This window comes from Theobroma cacao, chromosome 1, assembly GCF_053813885.1.
Source record: "Theobroma cacao isolate CCN51 chromosome 1, ASM5381388v1, whole genome shotgun sequence".
Taxonomy (NCBI): Eukaryota; Viridiplantae; Streptophyta; class Magnoliopsida; order Malvales; family Malvaceae; genus Theobroma; species Theobroma cacao.
In genome coordinates this window covers 4,494,229-4,518,051 of record NC_142639.1, presented here as the reverse complement: position 1 = coordinate 4,518,051, position 23,823 = coordinate 4,494,229, and the positions used below count along the sequence as shown (strand labels likewise).

At 36.5% G+C, this 23,823-nt stretch overlaps 3 protein-coding genes and 1 pseudogene across 7 annotated transcripts; 3 read left to right on the top strand and 1 right to left on the bottom strand.

Moving 5' to 3' along the window:
* Positions 1 to 1,798: 1,798 nt before the first annotated feature.
* On the top strand, positions 1,799 to 3,513 carry LOC18611447 (UDP-glycosyltransferase 91A1 pseudogene; annotated as a pseudogene).
* A 2,312-nt stretch (positions 3,514 to 5,825) lies between these two features.
* On the top strand, positions 5,826 to 7,409 carry LOC18611445 (UDP-glycosyltransferase 91A1-like). Its single transcript, XM_018113945.2, is given in 5 exon segments — positions 5,826 to 6,101; positions 6,104 to 6,268; positions 6,270 to 6,725; positions 6,727 to 6,951; positions 6,953 to 7,409. Coding segments are annotated over 5 exon segments (1,425 nt in total). The 3' UTR covers positions 7,256 to 7,409.
* Positions 7,410 to 7,605: 196 nt separating this feature from the next.
* LOC18611444 (Pentatricopeptide repeat (PPR) superfamily protein) lies at positions 7,606 to 12,135 on the bottom strand. Of its 2 annotated transcripts, none has more exons than XM_007047697.3 (3): positions 8,969 to 12,135; positions 7,944 to 8,053; positions 7,606 to 7,845 (listed from the first exon to the last, which is right to left on the bottom strand). In XM_007047697.3, the coding sequence occupies exon 1, from the start codon at positions 11,994 to 11,996 to the stop codon at positions 9,237 to 9,239; it is 2,760 nt and encodes a 919-aa protein (XP_007047759.3). In that variant the 5' UTR covers positions 11,997 to 12,135; the 3' UTR covers positions 7,606 to 7,845; positions 7,944 to 8,053; positions 8,969 to 9,236. The 2 variants fall into 2 exon arrangements, with proteins under 2 accessions (XP_007047759.3, XP_088665609.1); XM_088809483.1 differs by having other exon boundaries at positions 8,973 to 12,135.
* Positions 12,136 to 18,311: 6,176 nt separating this feature from the next.
* LOC18611443 (RNA-binding KH domain-containing protein) lies at positions 18,312 to 23,408 on the top strand. Of its 4 annotated transcripts, none has more exons than XM_018114064.2 (8): positions 18,313 to 19,146; positions 19,734 to 20,177; positions 20,357 to 20,626; positions 21,222 to 21,488; positions 21,599 to 21,889; positions 21,999 to 22,060; positions 22,510 to 22,621; positions 22,746 to 23,408. In XM_018114064.2, exons 1-8 carry the CDS (start codon positions 18,613 to 18,615, stop codon positions 22,878 to 22,880), a joined length of 2,115 nt encoding a protein of 704 aa, XP_017969553.2. In that variant the 5' UTR covers positions 18,313 to 18,612; the 3' UTR covers positions 22,881 to 23,408. The 4 variants fall into 4 exon arrangements, with proteins under 4 accessions (XP_017969555.2, XP_017969553.2, XP_017969552.2 ...); XM_018114063.2 differs by having other exon boundaries at positions 21,593 to 21,889; positions 22,513 to 22,621; XM_007047691.3 differs by having other exon boundaries at positions 21,593 to 21,889.
* Positions 23,409 to 23,823: the final 415 nt, after the last annotated feature.

Genomic DNA, 23,823 nt, shown 5'->3' with positions numbered 1-23,823 from the left:
AAATTAAAAGTTATAAAATAATTTAAAATATATTAATATTTTTAAGTTTTAATCATAATTTTATGTTGATTTATTAGTTTTGAAATAGATGGTACGTAAACAACGTTAATGGATAAACATAAAATATTTAAAACAATTTTATTCTTTTTTCACTCTCTTTCAAAAAAAAAAAAAAACCCTCTCCATCATACTGTTTACCGATTGACCATCTTGCAGTCGAAGAGCGCCAGATCCAGCTGTATCGCGCTCCCCTGATGCTCCCCAGGGGAGTATGATCTGGTGCTCCTTAAGGTAGGGGAGCACCAATCGATGCTCCCCAGTGCTCGCCTCCCATGGTTCTCCACTAGTCATGAGGCGGCGGAGGTGGTCGGGTTAAGACTTAAAAGAGCTTTTTTTAAAAAAAGATAAATTTAAAAATAAAAAATATAGTTCATATAACAGTAATTTTTAAAATTACTAAAAAATAAAATTATTTTTAAAAAATTATTATGTCATCAAATTAATAAAAATATTAATAATTGACAACAGTAAAATTTATATGTTTAACGAAAATATTTTGTGAAATAGATTTGTGAAATAGATTGTACATTTTGAAAATTAATAAATTCATATATAATTATAGTCAAAAGTTGAAAATCTTAATGTATTTTATTTTATAAATTAATATAGTTCAACGAGGAAATCAATAATATGTTAAAAATTTATAAAAAACTATTGTCTATGCTCAAAATTTGATTAATATTTATTGTAAATTGAAAACTGTTATATTTTTAATTTTAAAATACCTATCTAAAAAAGTATTATTTTTTTTCAAAATTTTTTATATGAATTTGAATATTTGATTGTTAATAAGAACCACAAGAAGTTATCAAAGCTTTATCCAAGTCCAGACGGACTCCACATGCTACCCTGTCTGGTTCCGCCGATGGTTTTCGAGCCTTTGCTAGTGGTAAAGGCTAGCATGTGGTCCACCTCGTACTCTCGTTAGTCTGTCCAATTCTTGTTTCTTGGTTTCATTATGTGTCCCAAATTTTTTCCCTCTCCATGATTGACTCCATGTCCACAAAGAATTAAAGTAAAAATTTACAACTTAATACATGATAGTTTAGTATAACACTCCACCTCTACTTAACTTCGAGAAGATAATCTAAAAAATTAGAATTTAAAATTTTTCAACTTGAAAGTTTGAGAAGGAGAGTGAAATTTCGGATTATTAAATAGGAAATTAGGCTAAATTAATGCTCTCAATTTAAAGACAAGATAAAACATAATCATGATTGAGTTAATTACCTTAATGTTTATTAATACAAATGAAAACTCGTTAGTTGTACATTATATATGAAGGAAAACAGTAATTAGTTTTCATTTGATAAATTTTTTAATGGGGACAATAGATATTAATTAGAAATGAAAAGTCCAAACAATTATATCATCTTAGACCATGATACCCTTATTTTGATAATTTTCAGTCTTTATTTATAGGATAGAAAAAAAATAATGATGAAACTTCGAAACTTAAAAGGTCTATCAAGGATTCGTTGCACCAAAGGGTGGCACAAATAAAGACGAAGAAGAGACATGAGAAGGAAAATTCAACAAGCGGAGTTTGGATGCACTTAGTAAATGACCCCACTGAACTCCAGCTCGAACACTCACAAACGATTCGCAATGCTCCACCATTCAAATTTGCCCTTTCGATGATATGAGTGGGCCAATTTGTCTCAAAAACTTGTGGTTATTAGCAACAAGAAACTACATTGCTGTGGGCCCCTCTTGTATCTATGTTTTAACCGATTATATGATAAATCAACCTGGTTCAGTTGCCCTTCCTGACTCGAGCACAAGTGAAAAACAAAAGAAAAAGAAGCCCATAACAGTGGCAGGTGAGAGTAAGCTTCACATAGCTATGTTTCCATGGCTGGCCTTCGGTCACATGATCCCATTCTTAGAATTTGCCAAGCTCGTGGCTGAAAAGGGTCATAAAATTTCCTTCAGTTCTACCCCAAAAAACATCGATCGTCTCCCAAAACTCCCTCCCCATTTGGCTTCTCTAATCCATTTTATCAAACTCCCACTACCCCAAATCAACCATCTCCCACAAAACGCAGAAGCAACCATAGATGTTCCTTTAGACGACGTTTGGTACTTCAAAAAGGCCTATGATGGTCTCCAACAACCCATGGCTCAGCTACTTCAATCTTTGTCTCCTGATTGGCTTCTTTTAGATTTTGCTGCTTATTGGCTACCAAGTATAGCTCGTAGTCTCAACATTCCTAACGCATTCTTCAGCATAGTCACCGCAGCTTGCCTTGGCTACCTTGGACCACCGTCGTTCCTTATGCATGGGGACGAGGATCACAAAAAACCTGAAGATTATGCGGTTTTGCCCAAGTGGGTTACTTTTCCTTCAACGGTGAGGTTGAAGCTTTATGAAGTCTTGAAGATCTATAACGGAATAACTGGCGACAAAACCAACACTTCAGACTTCTATCGTTTTGGTGCGACCTTAAAAGATTGTGATATGGTGGCTGTAAGGAGTTGCATGGAGTTAGAACCTGAGTGGTTAAAACTCTTAGAGCAACTTTATGAGAAACCTGTTATCCCAGTTGGTGAACTTCCCACGACGGATTACAATAACAGCGAGGAAACTGAGGGTTGGAAGTCAATGAAAGAGTGGCTAGACAAGCAAGAGAAAGGATCTGTTGTATATATTGCTTTTGGAAGTGAAGCAAAACCGAGCCAAGAAGAACTGAATGAGATAGCTCAAGGGTTAGAGTTTTCAGGGTTGCCTTTCCTTTGGGTGCTAAGGAAGAGTCGCGGATCAACTGATGCTGAACCCATCAAGTTACCAGAAGGGTTCGAGGAGCGAACTAAAGAGCGTGGTGTGGTTCTCATGACTTGGGCACCTCAGCTCAAGATTTTAGCTCATGACTCGATCGGTGGGTTCTTGACTCACACAGGGTGGAGCTCAGTGGTAGAGGCACCTCAATTTCAGAGACCTCTTATATTGTTTACCTTCCTCGCTGATCAAGGGATCAATGCCCGCTTATTGGAGGAGAAGAAGATTGGGTATTCGATTCCGAGGAAGGAGCAAGACGGATCTTTTACTAGGAATAGTGTGGCTGAGTCATTGAGGTTGGTAGTGGTGGAGGACGAAGGGAAGATTTACAGGGACAAAGCAAAGGAAATGAAAAGGGTCTTTGGCGACAGGGACAAACAAAACTGGTACCTGGATAATTTCTTGGGTTACCTTGAAAATCACAGGCGTCTCAAGAACCCCGAAGTCGATGGCATTGATCAAAATTAATTTGGCTTAGTATCCAAAAAGAAGAAGAAATATGAACCTTGTATTTCTATGAGAATAAGGTTTTTGTCCAAGGTTTCTAGGTCTCTCCCTCTTTCTCTTCCATAGGCTCATTAGGGTAACAATATGATGGTTTGAGAAAAAACTCAGAATCATGAGTATTTAAATTAATAAAATTATGTTATGTTATTAAAATTATTGATTTCGAATCTTGAAAACAAGACTTTCGGGTATTTGAACATTTGATTCATTGATTGATATATGATCTTCTACTTTTAGAATAAGATTTAAATCCTCCTCTCTCAATTAAAAAAAAAAAAACCTTCTATAGATTTAACTGATGATTTAATATCATCATGTTTGATATTATTTGTATTTAGTAATTATTAATTCATAAGTTAGAGATGATCAAATTTGGTATCACGCAAAAACCAAACACTATTTTGTATAAAATCAAAATAATCAGTTGTAACAAGGTAAGAAATTAATAGTTTTAAATATTTTATTAGCATAATAATGTGTGAAAAATTAATATTTTATTTCATAAATAAGTTATAATGAATCAAATCAATAAACAAATATGATAGATATATTTATCTTTGATAAAATAACTTTCAACTTTTTAAAATTAAATGAATACCTTTGAATGGAAAAATAAAGCTAATTTATTAAAATAATTTTGACTTTGCCACCAAAACAAATATTGACATAACCAAAAGAAAAGATATGTACAAGGAAAAATATGTTTTAAGTTGATTACAAAGAATATTTGAAAGAATAAAAATTTATCAGGTGAAAGTTATTTTATTTGGGTGAGAAAGGTAAAATTATTCGTAATTGATTTTAAAGATCATCACATTTCAATGAATATTTTTTCATCTTTTTGGATGGAAATAAAATATTCTTTTAAAACAATAATTTAATTATTTTCGATGATTTAATATCACTAAATTCTTATAAAAAACAGTGATATAATTTTGAGATGACTCCCCGTACGTAGCAAGGGGCAACTACCCCGACAAACTGTTCCGTTTGAAATAAATGTTGAATTGTTATGTCTGCAACAGCCAAAAGCTTCAGCAGTGCAATGATTGATTCATTCAAATTCTGCATTATGGTATTGTTTGTAAAGAATCTGGTCATGCCCACACACAATAAGATTTGTGCAGTGCAATGGGTTTCAATTAAAAGTTCAGAAATCCCTGAAAAAAATTATTGTTTGATTTGTGGAAACCGTTTTTGTATAGATCAGGTGGAAAGGAAAATGCTTGAACTCATCTCAGCCCTTGTGTTGCATGATTAGTTCAGAAGAAAATAGATAGCAGAATTATATCATTCTAGAGAACAAAAAATATCAGTAATAAATTAATTAGATGATGAGATTTCATTTATCCCAGAAGCAGGAAACCCTGCTACAAATGAAAACAGACCACTACAAGCACAATTACCACCATTGTTTCAGCAATACAACAACGAAAAAGTTGGCAGAAAATGACCCAGCTTTGACAGGGGCCACCTTTCTTTCCTTCCCAGAAGAAAGAAGAGCAGAGTTGAGAAACTTTTTTAATCGCGTTTTGACCAGAAAATTCTGCATAGTAAAGGGGGTTGATTGAATATGTTGAAGCCTTCCACCACAGGAGAAGTACGTGGAGGTCCAACTGTCGATCCTGTTTGTAATCTTCTCAACTAGAGAAGCACAATCCTCATCACGAGCCTCTTTGTGATGAGGGGACTGGTATCTCACTGGCATTAGACCAAGTTTAACCCCAATATACTGCTGAATATCAGAAAAACATATGCTTAGAAATACCAGAGGAAATCAGCTCGCTTTTGGCACTATTCAGCTGGAGGCCAGAAAGTTCATAAAATTACTTTTATCTAGAGTGAATGGCCATGATGGAGTCTTTTGCGCCCTTGGAAAAAATGAGCAGATTATATGCAAAACTCAAGTGAGTAAGACCAACCCTATGGCATCGTGGATGGTATTTGAAAAATTCCCTGCGCAGCTGCTGAGTTTAGAAGTTGGGATAACACCTGCCTTGCAATAACAAATAAGTATGGGCGGCTGGGGGTCTCCTTGCCTGACACCTGTAGCACCTAAGAAATATCCAACCAGACCACCATTAATGGACAGGGGACATAGGAGTTGTGACAGCTGTGAACTCAGTGAATGAAGACCACCATTAAGACCTTTCATAATGTAAACTACCATACATAAAACAACTCTTTTTTTTTTTTTTAAATAAATAAATTATCTTGTGTAATTACAATGACATTCACATTTCCTAAGCTTCTCTAATTGATCACTCTAGAAGAAACTCATTTTAATTTACATATATCTTTAAGAGGTTTTAAGTAATCATGATATAGATTATGTAGAGAGAATGTATGATACAAAAAGTTTTGATGTGTTTTATTGTACTATATATTTATATAAATGTTTCAATCCATTTATCAAATTCTCTACCTAAAACACAGTTTTAATTAACCTGCTGATTATCTTCGGAGATCTTCTTCATCCATGGCTGATTGCACCAAGCTTCACATAGCCATGTTCCCATGGCTAGCCTTTGGTCACATGATCCCATACCTAGAACTTGCCAAGCTCATAGCCCAAAAGGGTCACAAAATCTCCTTCATATCCACCCCAAGAAACGTCGACCGTCTCCCGAAACTCCCTCCAAATGTAGCATCTTCAATACAATTTGTAAAACTCCCTCAGCCTCACGTTGAAAATCTTCCTGAGAACGCTGAGGCCACCATTGATCTTCCTTACGAAAAGGTCTCTTACTTGAAAATATAGCCTTCGATGGTCTTCAAGATTCCTTGGCAAAGTTTCTTGTAACATCATCCGCAGATTGGCTACTTTTCGATTTTGTTCCATACTGGCTACCTCCTTTAGCCCATAACCTCGGCATCCCTAACGCATACTTTACCATATTCAATGCGGTAAGTCTTAACACAAGTTAAGCCGCCTTCTTCTTTCATTGATATTCAAGATGATCGTAAGAAACCAGAGGATTTCACCAAGCCACCCAAATGGGTTCCTTTTCCGTCCTCCGTAGCATTTCGGCTTTTCGAGATATTGAGAATCTTCGATTCTATAGCGGGAGAGGGTTCCCACACCTCAGATCTCTACCGTTTTGGGAAAGCAATTGAACGCTCCGATGCAATAGCTGTAAGAAGCTGTTGGGAGTTTGAGACCGAGTACTTGAATCTTTTAAAGGAACTTCACCAGAAAGCTGTTATTCCAGTTGGTCTGCTTCCACCGACTGCTTATAATAATGGAAATCATGACGATGAAATCTGGAAACCAATAAAAGAATGGCTAGACAAGCAACAACCAGGGAGTGTGGTTTATGTTGCTTTTGGCAGCGAGGCGAAACCAAGTCAAGAAGAAGTGACTGAGATAGCTCTAGGATTTAGAGTTATCAGGGTTACCTTTCTTTTGGGTGCTAATGACTCGACGAGGGGTGTCAGATAATGAGTCCATTGAGTTACCAGATGGGTTCGAGGAGCGAACAGTAGGGCGTGGTGTGGTTTTCACGAGTTGGGGTCCTCAACTGAAGATTTTAGCTCATGACTTGGTCGGTGGATTCTTGGGTCACGCTGGGTGGGGCTCTGTTGTGGAGGCAATTGAGTTGGAAGAGAGCTCTTATACTGTTGACGTTCTTGGCTGATCAAGGGTTAAATGCTAGAGTTATGGAAGAGAAAAAAATGGGTTATGTAATACCGAGGAATGAAGATGATGGAGCTTTCACCAGAGACTCGGTGGCTGAGTCACTTAGGTTGGTGATGGTGGAGGAAGAGGGTAAAATTTACAGGGCCAAAGCCAAGGAAATGAAGGAGATATTTGGGGACTGGGAGAAACAAGAATGCTACATTGATCAATTACTGAGTTTCCTTGTCACCAATAAGAATCTAATCAAAGGCAGCAGAATGGAAGAATAAGCAGCTCTGGGTCCTCTTAGCTTGTTTGAAAATAATTCCCTATTTGATGTGTAAAATAGGAAGAAATCGAACAAATTCCCTCTAGCATGCGTACTACTGAGAATTCCATATCTAGAAATGAGGAAGCTCGGTTTTACTGATTCTGTTGATAGAATTACAATGTTGTTTGCTTGGTGGTAATTCTGGATTGATTTTAGTGATTGTTATGAGGTGTGCTTCTGTCTTCGCAAAATTACTTTGCAGATTTTGTTACGAGATCCAAGGGTGGTAATTCTGGGTTTACACCAATAATTAATCATTTGCAAAAATTGGAGAAATTCTTTCAAACACTACAGATCATCCTCAAACCCTTTCAAAAGAATTACATATTTATTTTATTCCAATTTCATTGGAATTATCACTGTACAGAAGTTACTTGTTGTTGACTTTTTCTTTTCTTTTTTCTTTTTTGACACGTGAGAGGTGGTTAGGCTGTTAGCATGGAGATATAATCTCTAATGTTGATACCGACGACAAGGTTTTATTAGTGAGTAGTAATTGAGCTAGGCTCAGTTTGATGCTTTTCCAACTGAGTAGACGCTTGAGGATTTCTGCATGACAAAAATTAAAAAGGCTGTTATTGTCATGTAATGAGCAAATCTAAACCAAGAAGGGGAATATAAATTTGTTGCCGATTTAATCCCATTACCTGTGAAGCAAAATATATGTTCAGTCAATCCTCCTAAGCAGGGTAAAAGTTATGGCTTAATGGTCATTTCGAGTAAACTCTTGCTCCTTTCATATCTTGAATGGTTTATTCTGTTGTCAAAAAGGAACAAAGTTATTTTCTGAACTTCTCTTACACTATAGTAACACCAACTTTATATAACTATAAACCCAAAAAAGAAAAAAGTTAAATGTAAACTATTACAAGGTACTTTCTCTCCTATCTTTGCTAGGCAAATCAAGTAACTGTTAAGACATTCCATTCAAGTTATATAAGATAAGAACAGTGAACAGATTGTCAAAAGCAGCAAAATTCTGACAACATCGAGAAGATGCAAAAGTAAGCTTTTGCGGGTCAGCAGCTACGCCTTCAATATCAAGGTCAAGAACATGTCAGAACTCAACAAGAAAACAAAAGAATAAGGCAGAACTTCATAAGTGGCATACATCAATTCATGCAACATTTCTCTTTTAGAGATTTACCTAGATGGGTACCAACACTTCTAAATCAGTAAACATAAAACCATTGCTATGTATAATTTTTATGTCAAAAAAAATTTTTTTTTTAGTATTTATTATGTTTTAGAGTATCTTGCCCAACAAAACCATCCAGGGAAAATCATGCCAACATATTTTGGAAAAGAAATTTGCAACTTATAAATGGTTAATTAATTTCAGCAAGTATTCACACATGCCTGCCTTACATATACAGGATGCCATCTTTTAGTTTAGCACTTCATTTCTGTTAGATAGACAAAGATAACAATCTAATAATGGTTTCACTTGTGCTTTTTAGACACATGCATTTTTAAGTGTACTAGGAGGAGCACAAAGAATATGCATAGACTAAAAGGAGAAAATAATCATACATCTGCAGGCAAATTTGAAAATTTAATCCTCTTAAATGAGCATTAGGGAGGAAAAATGAAAAGCAAAGAACATGATACTAGTCTACTAGAGGCTAAAAAACACCACTATATGAACAAGTATGAGAAAGGAAATGCATACTTGCCTCTCGATTGTCAGTGAAATGGTTTGTTTGATGAAGGGCCACATCCACAATTAGCAGATGTGTGTGTGCTTCTCACTGCTCCCTTATTGCCAGCCAACTGGAATGTTTCAACCCCTCTTTTACGTATTGAGATGGCAAGCCAAAACGCTGTCTTCAATCTATACATCCTAGTGCCAATCTAGACAAGGAAGAGCATCGCAAAGGCATCTTTTTGAGTAACAAAAAGGCAAGAATCTAAAGGAAACAATACCAAGAATAAATGCTCTATGTTTCTTCAAGTCCAGCAATTAACATTGAATATGTATTAGGATGGAGCTGGCAGCCCATTTTTTCCATGATGCTTAGGAGTTCAGAGCATCTATCAGCAAGCCCCTTTTTCAGTAAGCCATCAATAAGAACCTTCCAAGCTACCTCATCACTATTATAACCACAACGAAGCAAGTTATCAAAAACCATATTAGACTTCTCCTTATTCCCTTCAGCACATAGTCCACAAACCAGTTGCTTGTAATACTCCAGGTTTGGTAACTGACCAGAACTTATCATCAGATCCACCACTATCACAGCGTCATCATACATTCCCAACTCACAGCAACAACTAAGAAGAGAGTTGTAGACATCTTCACTAGGAGATATTCCTTGTTCTCTCATATGATCAAATAACCTTTGAGCTACTTCAAAGCGGCCAACTTTGCAAAGTCCTATAATAAGCTTGCTGTAAGTGTTAATATTGGGTACACAACCATGTTGATGCATTTTCTCAAACAACTCCAAAGCAGTGTCAAATTCCATTGTCTTCCACACATCAGCATGATTAACCAGAGTGGCATTTAAAACCAAATGCACTGCAGGGCTATCATCCTTTGTCCCTTGTTTCTTTGAGAGATGCTTGATTAAAAAAGAATATGTATGATGAGACGGCTCACAGCCAGCATCAAACATACGCTTGAGAACATCAAATGCAGAATGCACTGATCCCAAGCATCCATATGCATCTAGAAGTAATGTGTATGTCAAAGAATCTGGAAAAATTCCCTCTTTCTTCATCCTAATCATCACATCCTCTGCTTCTTTCAATCTCCCTACACCACAATATGCATGAATAAAAGCAGTATAGGTAAATACATCAGGTTGACATCCCGAGGAAAATAGTTGGTCAAGAGCCCTATGAGCATGATCAAAGTCACCTTCTTTAAGCATCCATTCAATGAGGATTGTATAGGTATGTACTGTAGGCTTTACACCCATCCCCACCATCTTTTCCACCATAAACAACGCTTCCTTCATGTTTTTCCTGTTGCACAACCCATCTATAAGAGCATTGTATGTGCATGAGTTTGGCAAGCAGTCCTCAGTAAGCATTCTGTCAAGCAAAGAATGAGCATCTTCCACTTTCCCAATCTTGCAGTATCCATCAATCAAAGCAGTATATATAACTTCATTTGCTTTTAAGCTTTTCCCCTTGAGAGAGTCAAACAGAAAACGAGCTTCCTCTACCATATCAACTTTACAAAGAGAGTCTATAAGAACACTATAAGTCCATTGGTCAGGAACCAAACCATTCTCCCTCATCATCTCAAGCAGCCTAAAGGCACTGTCTAATTGCCCTATTTTACACTGCCCATGAATTAATGAATTATATGTGACTACACTTGGTACCAGCTTAAGTTCAAGCATCTTATCAAGAAATGCCATTGCCTTGTGAACATTCTTCTTCTTACAAAGCCCAGCTATCAATTCATTATATGTTCGATCATTTGGACAACAATTGTTAGATTCCATCAAACCCAAAATTTCCAGTGCAGCCTCCATTAATCCGTGCTTGCAATATCCATCAATCAAAGCATTATAGGTCACCACACTTGGAACCAGCCTTTTCTCTAACATCCCATCTAACATTTTTCTTGCCTCATCAACCTTATTTTCTTTACATAAGCTATCAATAATTACTGTATAAGTATGAGCATTCGGCTCACACCCTTTCCGTGACATTTCCTCAAACAAATTCATTCCTTCTGTCTTCCTCCCTACTTCACACAAGCCACTAATGATCACTGTGTATGTTCGAACCGTAGGATAACAAAAATCCTCCTCCATCTTTTCAAACAACTTAATAGCCTCATCAACACGTCCAGCCTCACACAGACCATGAATAAGATTTGTATATGAAACCTCATTTCTATGGCAACCCTTATTAGGCATCACTCTAAAAACCCTGAATGCGCTATCTACATCTTTATTCCTGCAATGCCCCAATATCAATGAAGTAAAAGTAAAGGTATCGGGACTCAATCCCGCCAGCACAATCTTACTCACATACAGATCAGCTTCAACCACATTCCCAATCTTACAATAAGCATTAACCATAGTATTCCAAGTGTAAATATTTGGCGAAACCATATCGTTCAACATTCCACTATAAACAGATTTCATTTCATCAATCATCGAGAATTTCGATAAAGACATCAATAAAAAATTATAGGATCTAACGGTAAGCTTAAAAGTGGAATGAAGCTGGTTGTTTTTATTCATTTCTGTTAAGAACTCTAAAACGAACCGGGTTTCATGGATTGAAGAAGAAGATTTGATCATGGCAAGGCGGATTTTCTCCGCTGGACCAAAGAATTTGTTAGTGACAACGATGTTTAAAAGGGCAGAATAGGAAAAAACGGAGTGTTTGAAATTGGGTTTTTTGGAGATCCAATAGGAGAAATCAAGGGCAGTTTTGGGGAGGAGATTGGGGTTGAGAGAAAAAAGGGAATGGACATGGGAAGGGGATATGGACGGGATTAGTTTTGGGAGCGAGGGGTGTCTTTGCCAATTGGGTTTGGAGAGGATGGAGTGGAGGAGCGAAGGGATGTCGTGATCGGGTGGGTCAGGGTCTAGGGGAAGAGAGGAAGGGAAAGAGGAGAGAGATTTTGCGAGGATGGAGAGGAAATGGAAGGACTGACCTGGATTTATAATGGCTGTTGGATTTCTCATTGTGGGGGCTCGGACGGTGGTGATAGTAGGGGATCCATTCATGGAAGGAGGCGGAAGGAGCGAAGCGCCTGGAGCTGAAGGAGGATATTTGGGGAGGCTGCTGCTCAGTTGAACGTTTGTCAGAAATGCTAGTACGCGGCTTAACCGCTACAACTTTCTTCTGGGTTTTTGGGTTGAGCAGCACTGTCACTGCAGCTGGTTTTGGGCAGTGAGTCTTGGGCTTCGGCCATTGTCATGGGTCGTCCCTCCTTAAAATGGTGGGTTTCAACCCAAACTCGATCTAGTTTTGTTACCCCTTTAAAAGGCTTTGATAAAGGAGGAGGAGAGTTAAGGCTGATATCTTTAGCGCAAAGTTAAAAGAAGGTGTGCTCATGGAAAGAGTTGTGCTTTAAGCTGCAAAATGAATCTTCTCTTAATTTTTTTTTAAAAAATATATAGATCGTTTTTTAATAATATCAAAAATATGATTTTTTTTTAATTTTACAGAGATATTTTTAGAAGTCTCGATTTTGAAGTATAAATGAAAAAAATACATATACAAGCAAGACAAAAGGTTTTCAATGAATTAGGACTTAATTACTTCCAAAACAAGAGCGAAATTCAAACAAAGATGCTAAAGAAAAAAAAAAAAAAAGATTCTGCCAACAAAGATTAAAAATAAAGGCAACGGGTTCAAATGAGAAAGCATATAATAAAAATGGAATAAAACCACCGAAAAGAAAAAAAAAAGGAAAAAGAAACTGTGCCACGCGTCAATGTAGACTGAGAGACGACCCAAAGACACAGACTATCTATGAACAGAACAAGCAACTACCCCGCCCTACCGCTAACTCTGCCCACAGACAAGAATCAGACTTTGGTCAAAGGACACGAAACCAACCGTCAAACATAGGATGAGAAATATCGTAGAAAAGGACGAAACAAGGTTGACAAGAAAATTGGAGGAAAAAGTCTTAGGGTATAAATGATTTATTAAAAAAAAAAATACTTAACATAATCCCATATTTACTGTTTACAAACGAGAGAGAAAAAGATTACACACCAAAAAATACAGATTATCCAAAAACAAATACTAAATTGAGCTTCCAAACAAAACTTAGTTTTATGCTCTAGAGCTTAAACTCATTGAATATCCTCTGTCTACTCTTTCTCACATCCTTGCAAATCTATGAAACTCACACGTAGAGGTTGCATCTCTTCCATGATTTGAAAGGTTAAGACCTACTTTATATGTGTTAGAGCCATTTGTCATCAAGATACCCTAGCTAGTAGCAACTCTTATCTATTAAATATTTTTATCCTTAACCCTGAAGAAATCAAGATCAATAGCCCGTCCCCACTCTACCGAAATCACGCAACACCACCAGTACCAATGTGTTGCCACCACGTCAACTTTACCCTTGTTGACTCCAAAGAGGAGCCTCGGTCTAACCTTTCTTGACAAGAATTGCATCTCACTTTTTTATTTTAATGCTGGAAAAGCTTTCGGGGCCAGCTTCTATTAAAGTTTTATTAGAGATGGAAAATTGAAGTACACTAAGGAGGGGCACAAACCTTATTTTATAGTTATATGTGAAAAATTAGAAAAAATTCGTAACATAGGGACTACTTTTTTTGCATGTAATTTAAAAAAAGGGATAAATAGTACATCTCTTTTACAATGAACTAAAGGTACAAAAATAAATAGAAAGTACTACTCATTTATATTTATATAAATTTAATATAAAATAAATTGATTTTATTTAAATTTAAAATACCCCTTAAGTCATTTTCTGAGCTAATGAATACTTTGAATCCTTGATATGTGTAACTTTTGTTGAAGAGATAATCTGTGGCTTGATTTCCCACTCGATAGCTCTGAGTAATTCTATAATTAAAGTGTTGCAGGCATTTTCGAATGGAAGCTAGTATATACCTGGTGTCATGAGAACCATAACTCACTTCCAATATCATATTAACTATCACCTTAGCATTTATTTCAATCCAGATTTTTCTAAAGTTATGGGCACGACATAGATGAAGACCTATTTCAAGTGCACATAATTCGACTTTCAAGGAATTAATTGGCTCAAAATTTTCTAAAAACCTAAATAGTAACATATTTGTATGGTCACGCACCACTCCCCTTCCTGCGACATTGCTAGAAGTTTTTTTCGAACTTCCATCTACATTCAACTTAACTTCATCACTGCTTAGCTTCAGGCGATGAGGGAAGTTGATGTGGAAAGTTGATATTCCACAACTTTGCAATTTGTATATCATCTTTTCATTGCTTTTTACGGATTAAATTCCCTTTATGGAGTTGCATCAAAAGTTTGATTATTCGTCGTATTACACGTTGAGAGCAAACTCCAAGTCACCTATGTTTTGAATCATTCTGTTCAACTTATAAGGACCAGCATATAAAAATGAGAATGAAAAAATGGATATGGCCTTGCTTTGTATAGTCTCCAGAAAAAAACAAAGCCTATAAAATTTGCAAATTACTTTGAGGTTGAACGATAGAAATCTGAAAATAATGGCAAAAAAAAAAAAAAAATTCCAAACCTGATTCGTTACAGGACTTTACCAAAGCACATGCATTAAGGTTTCTTCTGAATTGCGGCACTGACATTTTGATGCTAGTGGAAGCCCCTTGGCTTCTAACCGGATATCAATAGGTAACTATTCATGCAGCGCTCGCAAAAAAAGAATGAGATTTTAAGTGGGATACTTCTATGCTAAACTAGCTTGAAAATGTCACTTACATTATGTTTTTGACAAACTATCTTCCAAGCGCTTTTTGTTGAAAAACCAGCATTGGAGTTGGAGACCCAAAATGCAATATCCTCACATGATTTTTCAATGGGAGTATCAACTATATTCTCCGCTATTAACTCTGGAAACATTGCTTTTAATTTATCCACATCCCATAAAAATAATCAACTTTCACCATTGAACCTGCAAAGGAAGGGAATGAGCATACCAAGGGTTGTATACCCCACCAATAATCGTGCCCAAAAAGCACTTCACTTTTCCTTACCTTCCATCGAATGTTCTTTTCCGCAATTCTGCAGCCACTCAATAATCTCTTCTAAATAGGGGAGTCATGAGGCTTGATTTGAACTCGCATTAGGACTTGACCATAACAATGTTTATTCTTCATAAATCTAATCGCCACCATAATTACATAGTGAACGCATCAAAAACGTCCATTAAGCTACGAATATCTAGTCCCCCTTCATTGCTAGGATAACACATATTCTTTCAAGTAGTCCAATGAATATGTTTAACAAATATAAAGTCTCCCCATAGAAGTACCTGAAGCAAATACAATGGCATGGAAGACAGGACACTTCTTATAAATGTTATCTGTCCCCTTGATGATAGAATTTTGTTTTTCCAACCAGAGATGCGGTCCCTGATTTTAGTTATAATCGAATCAAATTAAATTGATTTTTTGTGTCCTTTGTATAACGGTGCTCCCAAATAAATTATTAGCCATTTTTTATGAGTAAATCTCGTGGCTGCTTTGATAATCTGGACCTTGGAATTGGCAACTTTGTTGCCTGTAACAAAACAACTTTTTTGTTGATTTAATTTTTTGCCTAGAAATCACCTCATATTCTTTTAAGAATTTTTGAATTTTACCCAAAAACGATTGGTTGCCATTAATGAAAATGATAATATCATCTGCAATGGATAAATAGCTTATAGCCCTGGAGCGCCCTGAAGAGTAATGCAGTTAGGGAAATTGATCATATAGAGTATTAAGCCCCTTAGATAAATATTTCGCTGCTAAAATAAATAGAGATGGGATATAGAACCCCTCTGTTGCAATCCTTTTTCGGGGTTTAAAGTAACCCACTGAAGTTTCATTAATTAACAGCAAAAAATAGCAATTTGAAACACAGTTTTGGATCATGTTAACCCACTGTTTATTGAAACCAAACTGTCACAACATAGCATATAAAAAATCCTAACTCAATCTGCCATAAGCTCTCATCATATCCAATTTCAAAGTAACGTTATCTCCATGAGTTTTCTTGTCGATCTAATAAATTAACTCTTGTGCAAGAAAGATATTATTTGAAATTAATCTGTCACTAACCAACCTACTTCAATTGTTTGATATTAATCTAGGCAAGATTTTTGCAAGTCTATTGGTCAATAGTTTAGTAACTATTTTATTAAATACAGTACATAAACTAATGGGTCGGAATTCACTTCATTGCAAAAGGTTAGAAACTTTAGGCAATAAAACACTAATAGTCGAGGTTACCCCTTTTGGAAGCGATGCACCATTAAAAAAAATCGAGTTCTGCATCCACTAAATCATTTGAGATGATTTTCCAACAATGCTGAGGTTACCTCTCACTTGTGTTTGCATCTTGAGACCATATTAGCTGCCATGATCTTTTGTTTTCTTTACCAATCTCCCACAAACAAAACCACCATACTTTTCTTCTAGTTAGGATTATCTTGTGGTGTGTACTTTCCTTATTAAACTAACAATACATTTTATACATTTTTGAGTCATGTCACACTATCCAAAAATTATGTATCGCTTACCATTGGTAAGAGTATGATATTACAAGAAAAGTGGTAATATCTCTAGAGTAGTGAGAAAATCTCTAAAATATTTCGTGTGTTCTATTTTATTAACCCAACATTTGTTATCTCAGATCTTCCATAACAAAAATTCTTACGTTGATTTAAAAAATTCGTTAAAGTACCATTAAATCAATTAAAAATTATTTCAGCTACAACCAACACTTTTGTTGCAATAAATCTCCTCTTGCAGGTCTCCGATCTCACAAACACAATTTGCAACAATAAATCCCCTAAATCATCATCTTTGCATCAGTACTACTCAGTTTATGCTTCATGATCACATCATGATAATTCTCTAACGATTGTTTTAATAGTAAACTTGAGATTCATTTATTTATTTTTTTCTATAGTATAAAGGGAGAGTGTGATAATTCAAATTAAAATCTCTATCTAAATTGGATTCCATTCTTATTGGTTTGAACTAAATTCAAATGATTAGGAGAGAGTATTCTACAGTTCAATAGTTTAAAAACATCTTGCTTAATTAGGACATTTATGATTAAATATTCAAGAAACATGAAAATTGAAGTTTTTATTGCCAGTAAATTAAACAACAAATAGGAAAAGGGTTCATTTTCAAAGTAATGGAAACCCCCAAAGCCAAGCTTTAAAGATTCTAGTTCCATAAATTAGAGCAAACAAAATCTCACCAACTAAAAAAGAAATGGAGAGAACATATTCTCAAAGTAGTGTCCTTTCAATGCAATTTCGAGTCCATTAATCGTTCAAGGCAGGCATATTCCTTTTCATGCAAGTGCTTCATTTCCATTTTTCAAGTCAAATAATTGCTTAGGGCAGGTAGGCACCAACTCATCTCCAAGGATCATTAACCATTGACAGCGACTATTCTGAAAGAAGATTCCTCCCACGTTCGATTGACTAATGTTGTCGCAGCCAACTGAAAAATCATGGCTGATTCAATCCTTGTTTCAAGAACAACCTATGAAAAGGAGGTAAAAAACAGAGTTAGATTTCAGACTATCTGTGTTCGGAAGTAGGCAGTCAGACAAGGACAAGGGAATGAATCACCAAAAAGAAAGTGGGGTAATTGACGGCAGTGCACTCTTTGGACCATATGCCGTTTCATGGCATAGAGCTAAGGAAAGATAAGAGAGGACAATGGAAATTTAATGTAAAATCACTGTAAATATATATTGTGATTTATTTTCGTTGTACTATTATTGTGTTTGATGAGAAAGATGAATAATAACTCAAAATATCTTTCTATACGTGGTATAATAAAACAAAAAAAAAAAAGAGAAGAAAGATATTTTAGTTTCAATTTCTCACAAGTGGAGGTAGAAAAAGAAAAAATTTCTACCAAAAAAGAGAATATGTTGGTAATAAACAACATTTTACTATTTATGTCATAATTATACCACTTTAAAAAGAAGAAAAATTCAACAACCCAATTCGAATATAGAATTGAACAAGTACTAAAGAAAACATTATCATAATTACTGTTATGTAATTTATAAAATAAAAAAGGTTAACCCTTATTATATACCAAAAATAGAAAACATTATCAAATTGCTTCGGTAATAATGTCAAATAGAGCAAATTTAAAGGAGAAAGAATTACCCTTTTCCATTTTCACCCCTTTCTTTACATATTTTCATTTATTGCCATTATTATTATTGACAATTATTCTCACTTACGCCATAATTAGACCCGTCCCACAATCAATATTTGTCAATTGACCATAGGAAGGTAAGAAAAAGAAAATAATGTGAAGTTTGAAAGCTGAAAACAATGAAACACTCCCTTTTGAGAGAGCTATTGCTGCTGCTGTCCCAACACTCCCCATGCTCCGTACACCGCGTCCCGTAATTTCAACCGCTACTTACCCTCGCACCTCCCCCCACGCCAATAACACCAACCCGTACGCCACCTGCGAAAAAACGCTGCAACTCTCAGTAACCTTAACACACGCCCACCCCCCAAGGAAACATTAAACTAGTTTAAAAAATATATATTTTCTGCTTTTTAAGGCAGCACAAGAGAAAGAAACGAACCCAGTAAAAAAAAAAAGAAAGACAAAGCTTTGGTTTCTGTTTTCTTCCAAATGCAAAACCCCTACAACCGTCGGAGGGGACGCCAAGGCCCACCTGTAACGATCGTTCCCTTACCAGGCGAGGTGTCATTTCGTATTATCTGCCACGTGTCATCCATCGGAGGAGTCATCGGGAACTCCGGCGCCGTTGTTTCTCAACTTCGCCGCGAGACTTCCTCTCGAATCCACTGCGAGGAACCGGTTCGCGGGTCGGCACACCGGGTTATATTGATAGTCGGGTCGGGATCGGTTGAGAGGCGGTTTAGTTTGGGTGAGGGAGAAGAATGTGACGTGTCGTGTGCTCAGGAAGCGATGGTTAGGGTTTTCCAGCGCGTGTGGGAAGTGGAAGCTGAGAGAGAGTGGGGAAACGCGTGTGATGGGGAGGACGAAGAAGCTTACTGTGGGGTGCTGGCTGATACGACACAGATTGGTGCCGTTGTGGGGAGAGGAGGGAACAATATTGTGAGAATGAGGACGGAGACTGGAGCTAAGATTAGGATTTTGCCGCCGCCGCCATGCGGAAGAAAAAACGATGAGTTAATTCAGGTGAGGGTTATTTTTTTGTGTGTTTACTTCTCCAGAAAGTGAAAGAAAATCAAATAATAATAATAATGTGCGAAATAGAAAGGTATGGGTGTAAATATTTCGATGTTGATGATATATTTTCTTTTTTTTGAAATTGTTAATGTTTATGGACTTAAATTTTGTGTAAATTCTAATAATACTAGATACATTTTCAGCGACGTTCTTGCATTTATAACTTGAAACTTTCATGTTCAAGTTTAAAGAGGACAGAGTCTATGAGATGGGAGAGAGCTACTTTATGTGAGTAGTTCGAAGTCTAGTGGGCTTCCATTTGTACCCAAAAAAAAGGGATATTGATTTAAGTTAATAATAGAAGCTTCTGTACTGGTCTTGATGTTTGTGAATTTGATCATGTGGATGATATGAAAAAAGCTAGTAACAGGTATTGTGCTTGATTGTGTTGGTAATGTCTCTGAGTTGTGGAATTGAAGAGGCAATCGAATTAACAATATATGAATCAGTTTCACAATTTGGTAGTGAAAGATTTATTTTGGATATGGTTAATATCACTAAAGTTTGTCTATTTGATTCTTTTTGTATTATGGCAGATAACTGGTGGCACTTTGGCTGTCAAGAAAGCTCTGGTTGCTGTATCTGGCTGCCTTCAAGCTTGCCCACCTTTGGACAGAGAGTCAACACCTATGAGTGTTCCTACTGAGAAACCTTCACGTGGGACCTCCCCTGAGCCACACATAGAATTTTTTCCACACCTTAGTTCGCTGTTGCCACCTATGTCAGCAAATTCTGTGAGTGCATCATCAAATGCCACCTTTTCATCTATGGATGCTGATGGAGATTCCAACCTAGATTCAAATGGTACACAAAAAGAAGTAGTCTTTAGAATGCTCTGTTCCAATGGTGCTGCTGGGGCCATAATTGGTAAGAAGGGGGCCATAGTCAGAGCTTTACAAAATCAAACAGGTGCTTCTATAATGTTTGCAGCCCCAGTAACCGAGTCTGGTGAGCGTGTTGTCACCATTTCTGCATTGGAGGTTAGTCTCAAAGCTGATTGTGGAGGTTTTACTAATGCCAGTAGTTTCTACAGACATTATTCACTGTTTTTTATTCAATCGTTTGCTCTCTTTTTTTTCCTTGCTTGCAACATGTGGTCACTGACAAAAGCATTGCCCATGCCTACCTTGTTATTGAACGAGGATTTTGTTTATTGTAGAACCTTGAATCATGGTATTCTCCTGCACAAAATGCTGTTGTTCTTGTATTTGCAAGATCAGTTGAGGCTGACATTGGAAAAGGACTTCCATCAGGCCTGAGTAAGGGTTCTGCTGTAACTGTTAGGCTTCTAGTTGCAAAAAACCTAGTCAGCTGCTTGAACGACAAAGGAGGCAGGGTACTTTCTGAGATTGTAGAAGTCACTGGTGCTGATGTACAAATATTAGATGGAGACCTGACGCTGGATCATTCTCCAGAGGATGTAGTGCAGGTGCTAATATTAATTTTGTTAGCATTATCATTGTGTAAGTTGGTTGCAATGCGGGAAGGATCCACTGAGTTCCTGTTAGTGTTTGAGTCAAACAGAAGTAGATGCTTAGATAATGTGATTCAATTTTATTAATGAAACAAAATACGTTATATTATTTAGTATAATTAACATTTTCAGTTAGAGATGATTTTTTATAAATATAAGAAGAATCTTTTTGAGCGCTACAGGTGATTTCTCCCCTTAGGGTGTCCAAGTCCTCACTGCTTCCATCTTTTTGGTGTTTGATAGTGATAGCAAATCTTCAATTGATGCTATGACTTTTAGAATCACGAAAAATTTTATTGCTTTTTGAGTCAAGATTGTCAATATCTTGATGATGCTTCAAATTAGTGGGTTTCAGCCTGAACACTGCAACACACCATCTTTTCTGTTGTTATGACAGTTGTGATTTCTTGCTGCCAAGGGTTTTTAGGCTCTTAAATAAATTTCAGTTTCTGTTCGTTACTTCAGTAGGTGATGAACTTTTGAGTGCCACCCTGATAATCAATTTCAGCTTGAAGGCGGTTTCATTGTCGTTTAACTTTTATCTTTGCAGATTACTGGTGAGTATAAAAGCGTGCAGAATGCGATCTTTCAAGTAACTAGTAGGCTAAGGCATAATCTCTTGCCACCTGAAGTGCTTAATGAAATGAGAGTGAGGAACTGTTATGGGAAAGTAAGCGATACAGGTGTTCCTCAAGCGTACCAACCAACAAGCTTATCGTCAGATACTGATCAAGGACCTAATTTAGCTCAAAGAACGCAACCTGGGCTCTCAGACAATACTGCTGGTCCTCTTCCATTCAAATTGCAGCCACAACAGGTAAAAGCTCTTTTGCCTTTTCTTTTCTTTTTCCTCATAAACTATTGCTCTCACTAATTTTATAGGAATTTGTACAAGGACCTCAATGCTTGGGTTGGGTTTAGTTGCAGACTACAGGAAATGGGTGTACAGTTGCCACCCAAGATGCAGAGAGAGGCTCAACTACCTTTGGAGGGAGTTTAGACCTTGAGAGGTCACTGGATTTTCTTCTTCCAAGTGAAGTGCTCAATGAAGTGGGAGGAAGGAGCCCCTGCAAAGGAGGGAGTGAGACTACTTCTGGCTTGCTTCAATCATTAGGCTTGTCTCTTGATTCTGATCAAGAGAATGCTTTAACAAGAGCAGTGGGTAATCTTGGGCTCTCTAACAATGTAGGCTGTCCACCGAAATCTCCGCTATTAGAGGTGAAAGATTTTTGTTTATTTATTCTTTTGCCCTATTCTTTGTTGCTTCCTTGCCATAGTAGTCTGAGGACACCAGGACCTAAGTGTTTAGGGTTGGCTGTGATTTCAGACTGTGAGAAGAGGACATGGGCTGGCCAATGCAGAGGGTACAGGTGGTCTTGAACTTGAAAGGTCAGTATTACACAAAAATAAAATTAAAGCTGTTTCTTTTTGTTGCTGTTAATTCTGTCAGTTAAGTAAGCAAAGTGTTTTTCTTGTGTATCTTTATGGTTATGGAAGATCAAAATTTGGGTGATTGAAGGACATTTGCTGTGTGGGTTTTCTTATAGCTGTTGCCATGAGTAATATTGAGATAGCAGGTCATGGTAGCCGCTTACCTGTTGTTTGAGCTGCGTTCATCAACACAGTTTGATTATAGGGAACTTGATTCCTTTCACGTATAATTATCCTTCCCAAGTAAAGGGCATTTTGAGACTCCAATAAATGATGTCCTTTTGTCAATCTGTGTTTCTTGGTAGTTATTGAGTATGAGCAGTTTACCTTTTATCGTGGAAAAAAAAAATATATTACGAAGTTTTATAGAAGAATTTAATCTGATTTTTTATCTCTCATTTACGCAGCAGTAAGAAGTCTGCTGTTGTGAAAAATACAAGTGTAGAGATTGTAGTTCCTGAAGATGTTTTTGGCTCCATTTATGGTAAACATGGCTGCAACCTTGCTCGTCTCAAAGAGGTAATTTTCATATACCCTAGAAAAAACACACTGACCTCTCAGGATGTTGTATTGTAGTCTGACTGTTTCTTTAATTATCTACATCTTTTTGGGTATGAATTTGTGCGTGGTACTGCTGAATCAGATTTCAGGTGCAAAAGTCGAAGTTCATGATCCAAGTCCCGGTGAAAGTGAGGGGATAGTTTTTATATCAGGGACTCCAGATCAAACCCTGATAGCACAAAGCTTGCTTCAAGCGTTCATTCAAGCCAACCAGTAATCTTCATCACCAGATAGTCAATCTCACTATTGGTAACCACATTAATTGCATGGGAGACAACTGAATTTTGTTGCTCGCTCGAATTGATGTTTGTGTTCTGTCCTGGCCAAGGGAACTACTTATCCCATAGCTATCGTAGTTCCATGTAGAAAATGATGAGTATAGGAGTGACCTGTTGACATGAAATTGGAAAACCACTAACAACTTAGCAAAAATATTTAAAACAAAGATCAAACACATAGGATTGTTTCCATAGGGAGGGGGCTTGTTATTACACTTTTTCTATTGGGAAATGCTACAATAGATTATAGTCTTGAAATGTCAATTATTGAACAGTACAAGTTCAGCGTTATGTTTTATTTCTCACGATGTCATTTTCTCTGTGGCTGTTACAGTCTCTTGACTCTAGGTATAGTCTCACTGATCATTACTCTTTTCCAATTTGTAGCCTCACGGATCAGTAAATTTTCTTGTCAAAATTTAAAGAAAGAGGCAGTTTTCGGAAATTTAAGGACGAATTCTTCTTCCTATTAGTTTCAATTATGTATTGAAAATGCAATTTGGGTAAATCGCTAAATCTGCTCTTCTTATGGTTGGCCGCTTGACTTGGCTTTTTTGCATGCACTTATTGCTAGAGAATGCTATTACTAGTTGTTTTCAAGCAGGAACCTGAACAAAGGATATTTTCTTTAAACCCATCCTCCTGTTCTATCCATAATTAGACTGTTAAATCACATCTATTCCTTGTTTGATCAACACGCTTGCTATACTTTATTTTAAAGCAATGTCTTCAAGAATTTATAATGTTTTAATAAAAAATAAAAAGGTTAAGTAATTAATAAATGTTAAAAGTGTTCAATTTTCTGATAATTTCAGGTTTTTTTTATTATTTATAAAATAAAAAGTACTTGTAAAATACTAATTTTATTTTCATGTTATCTGC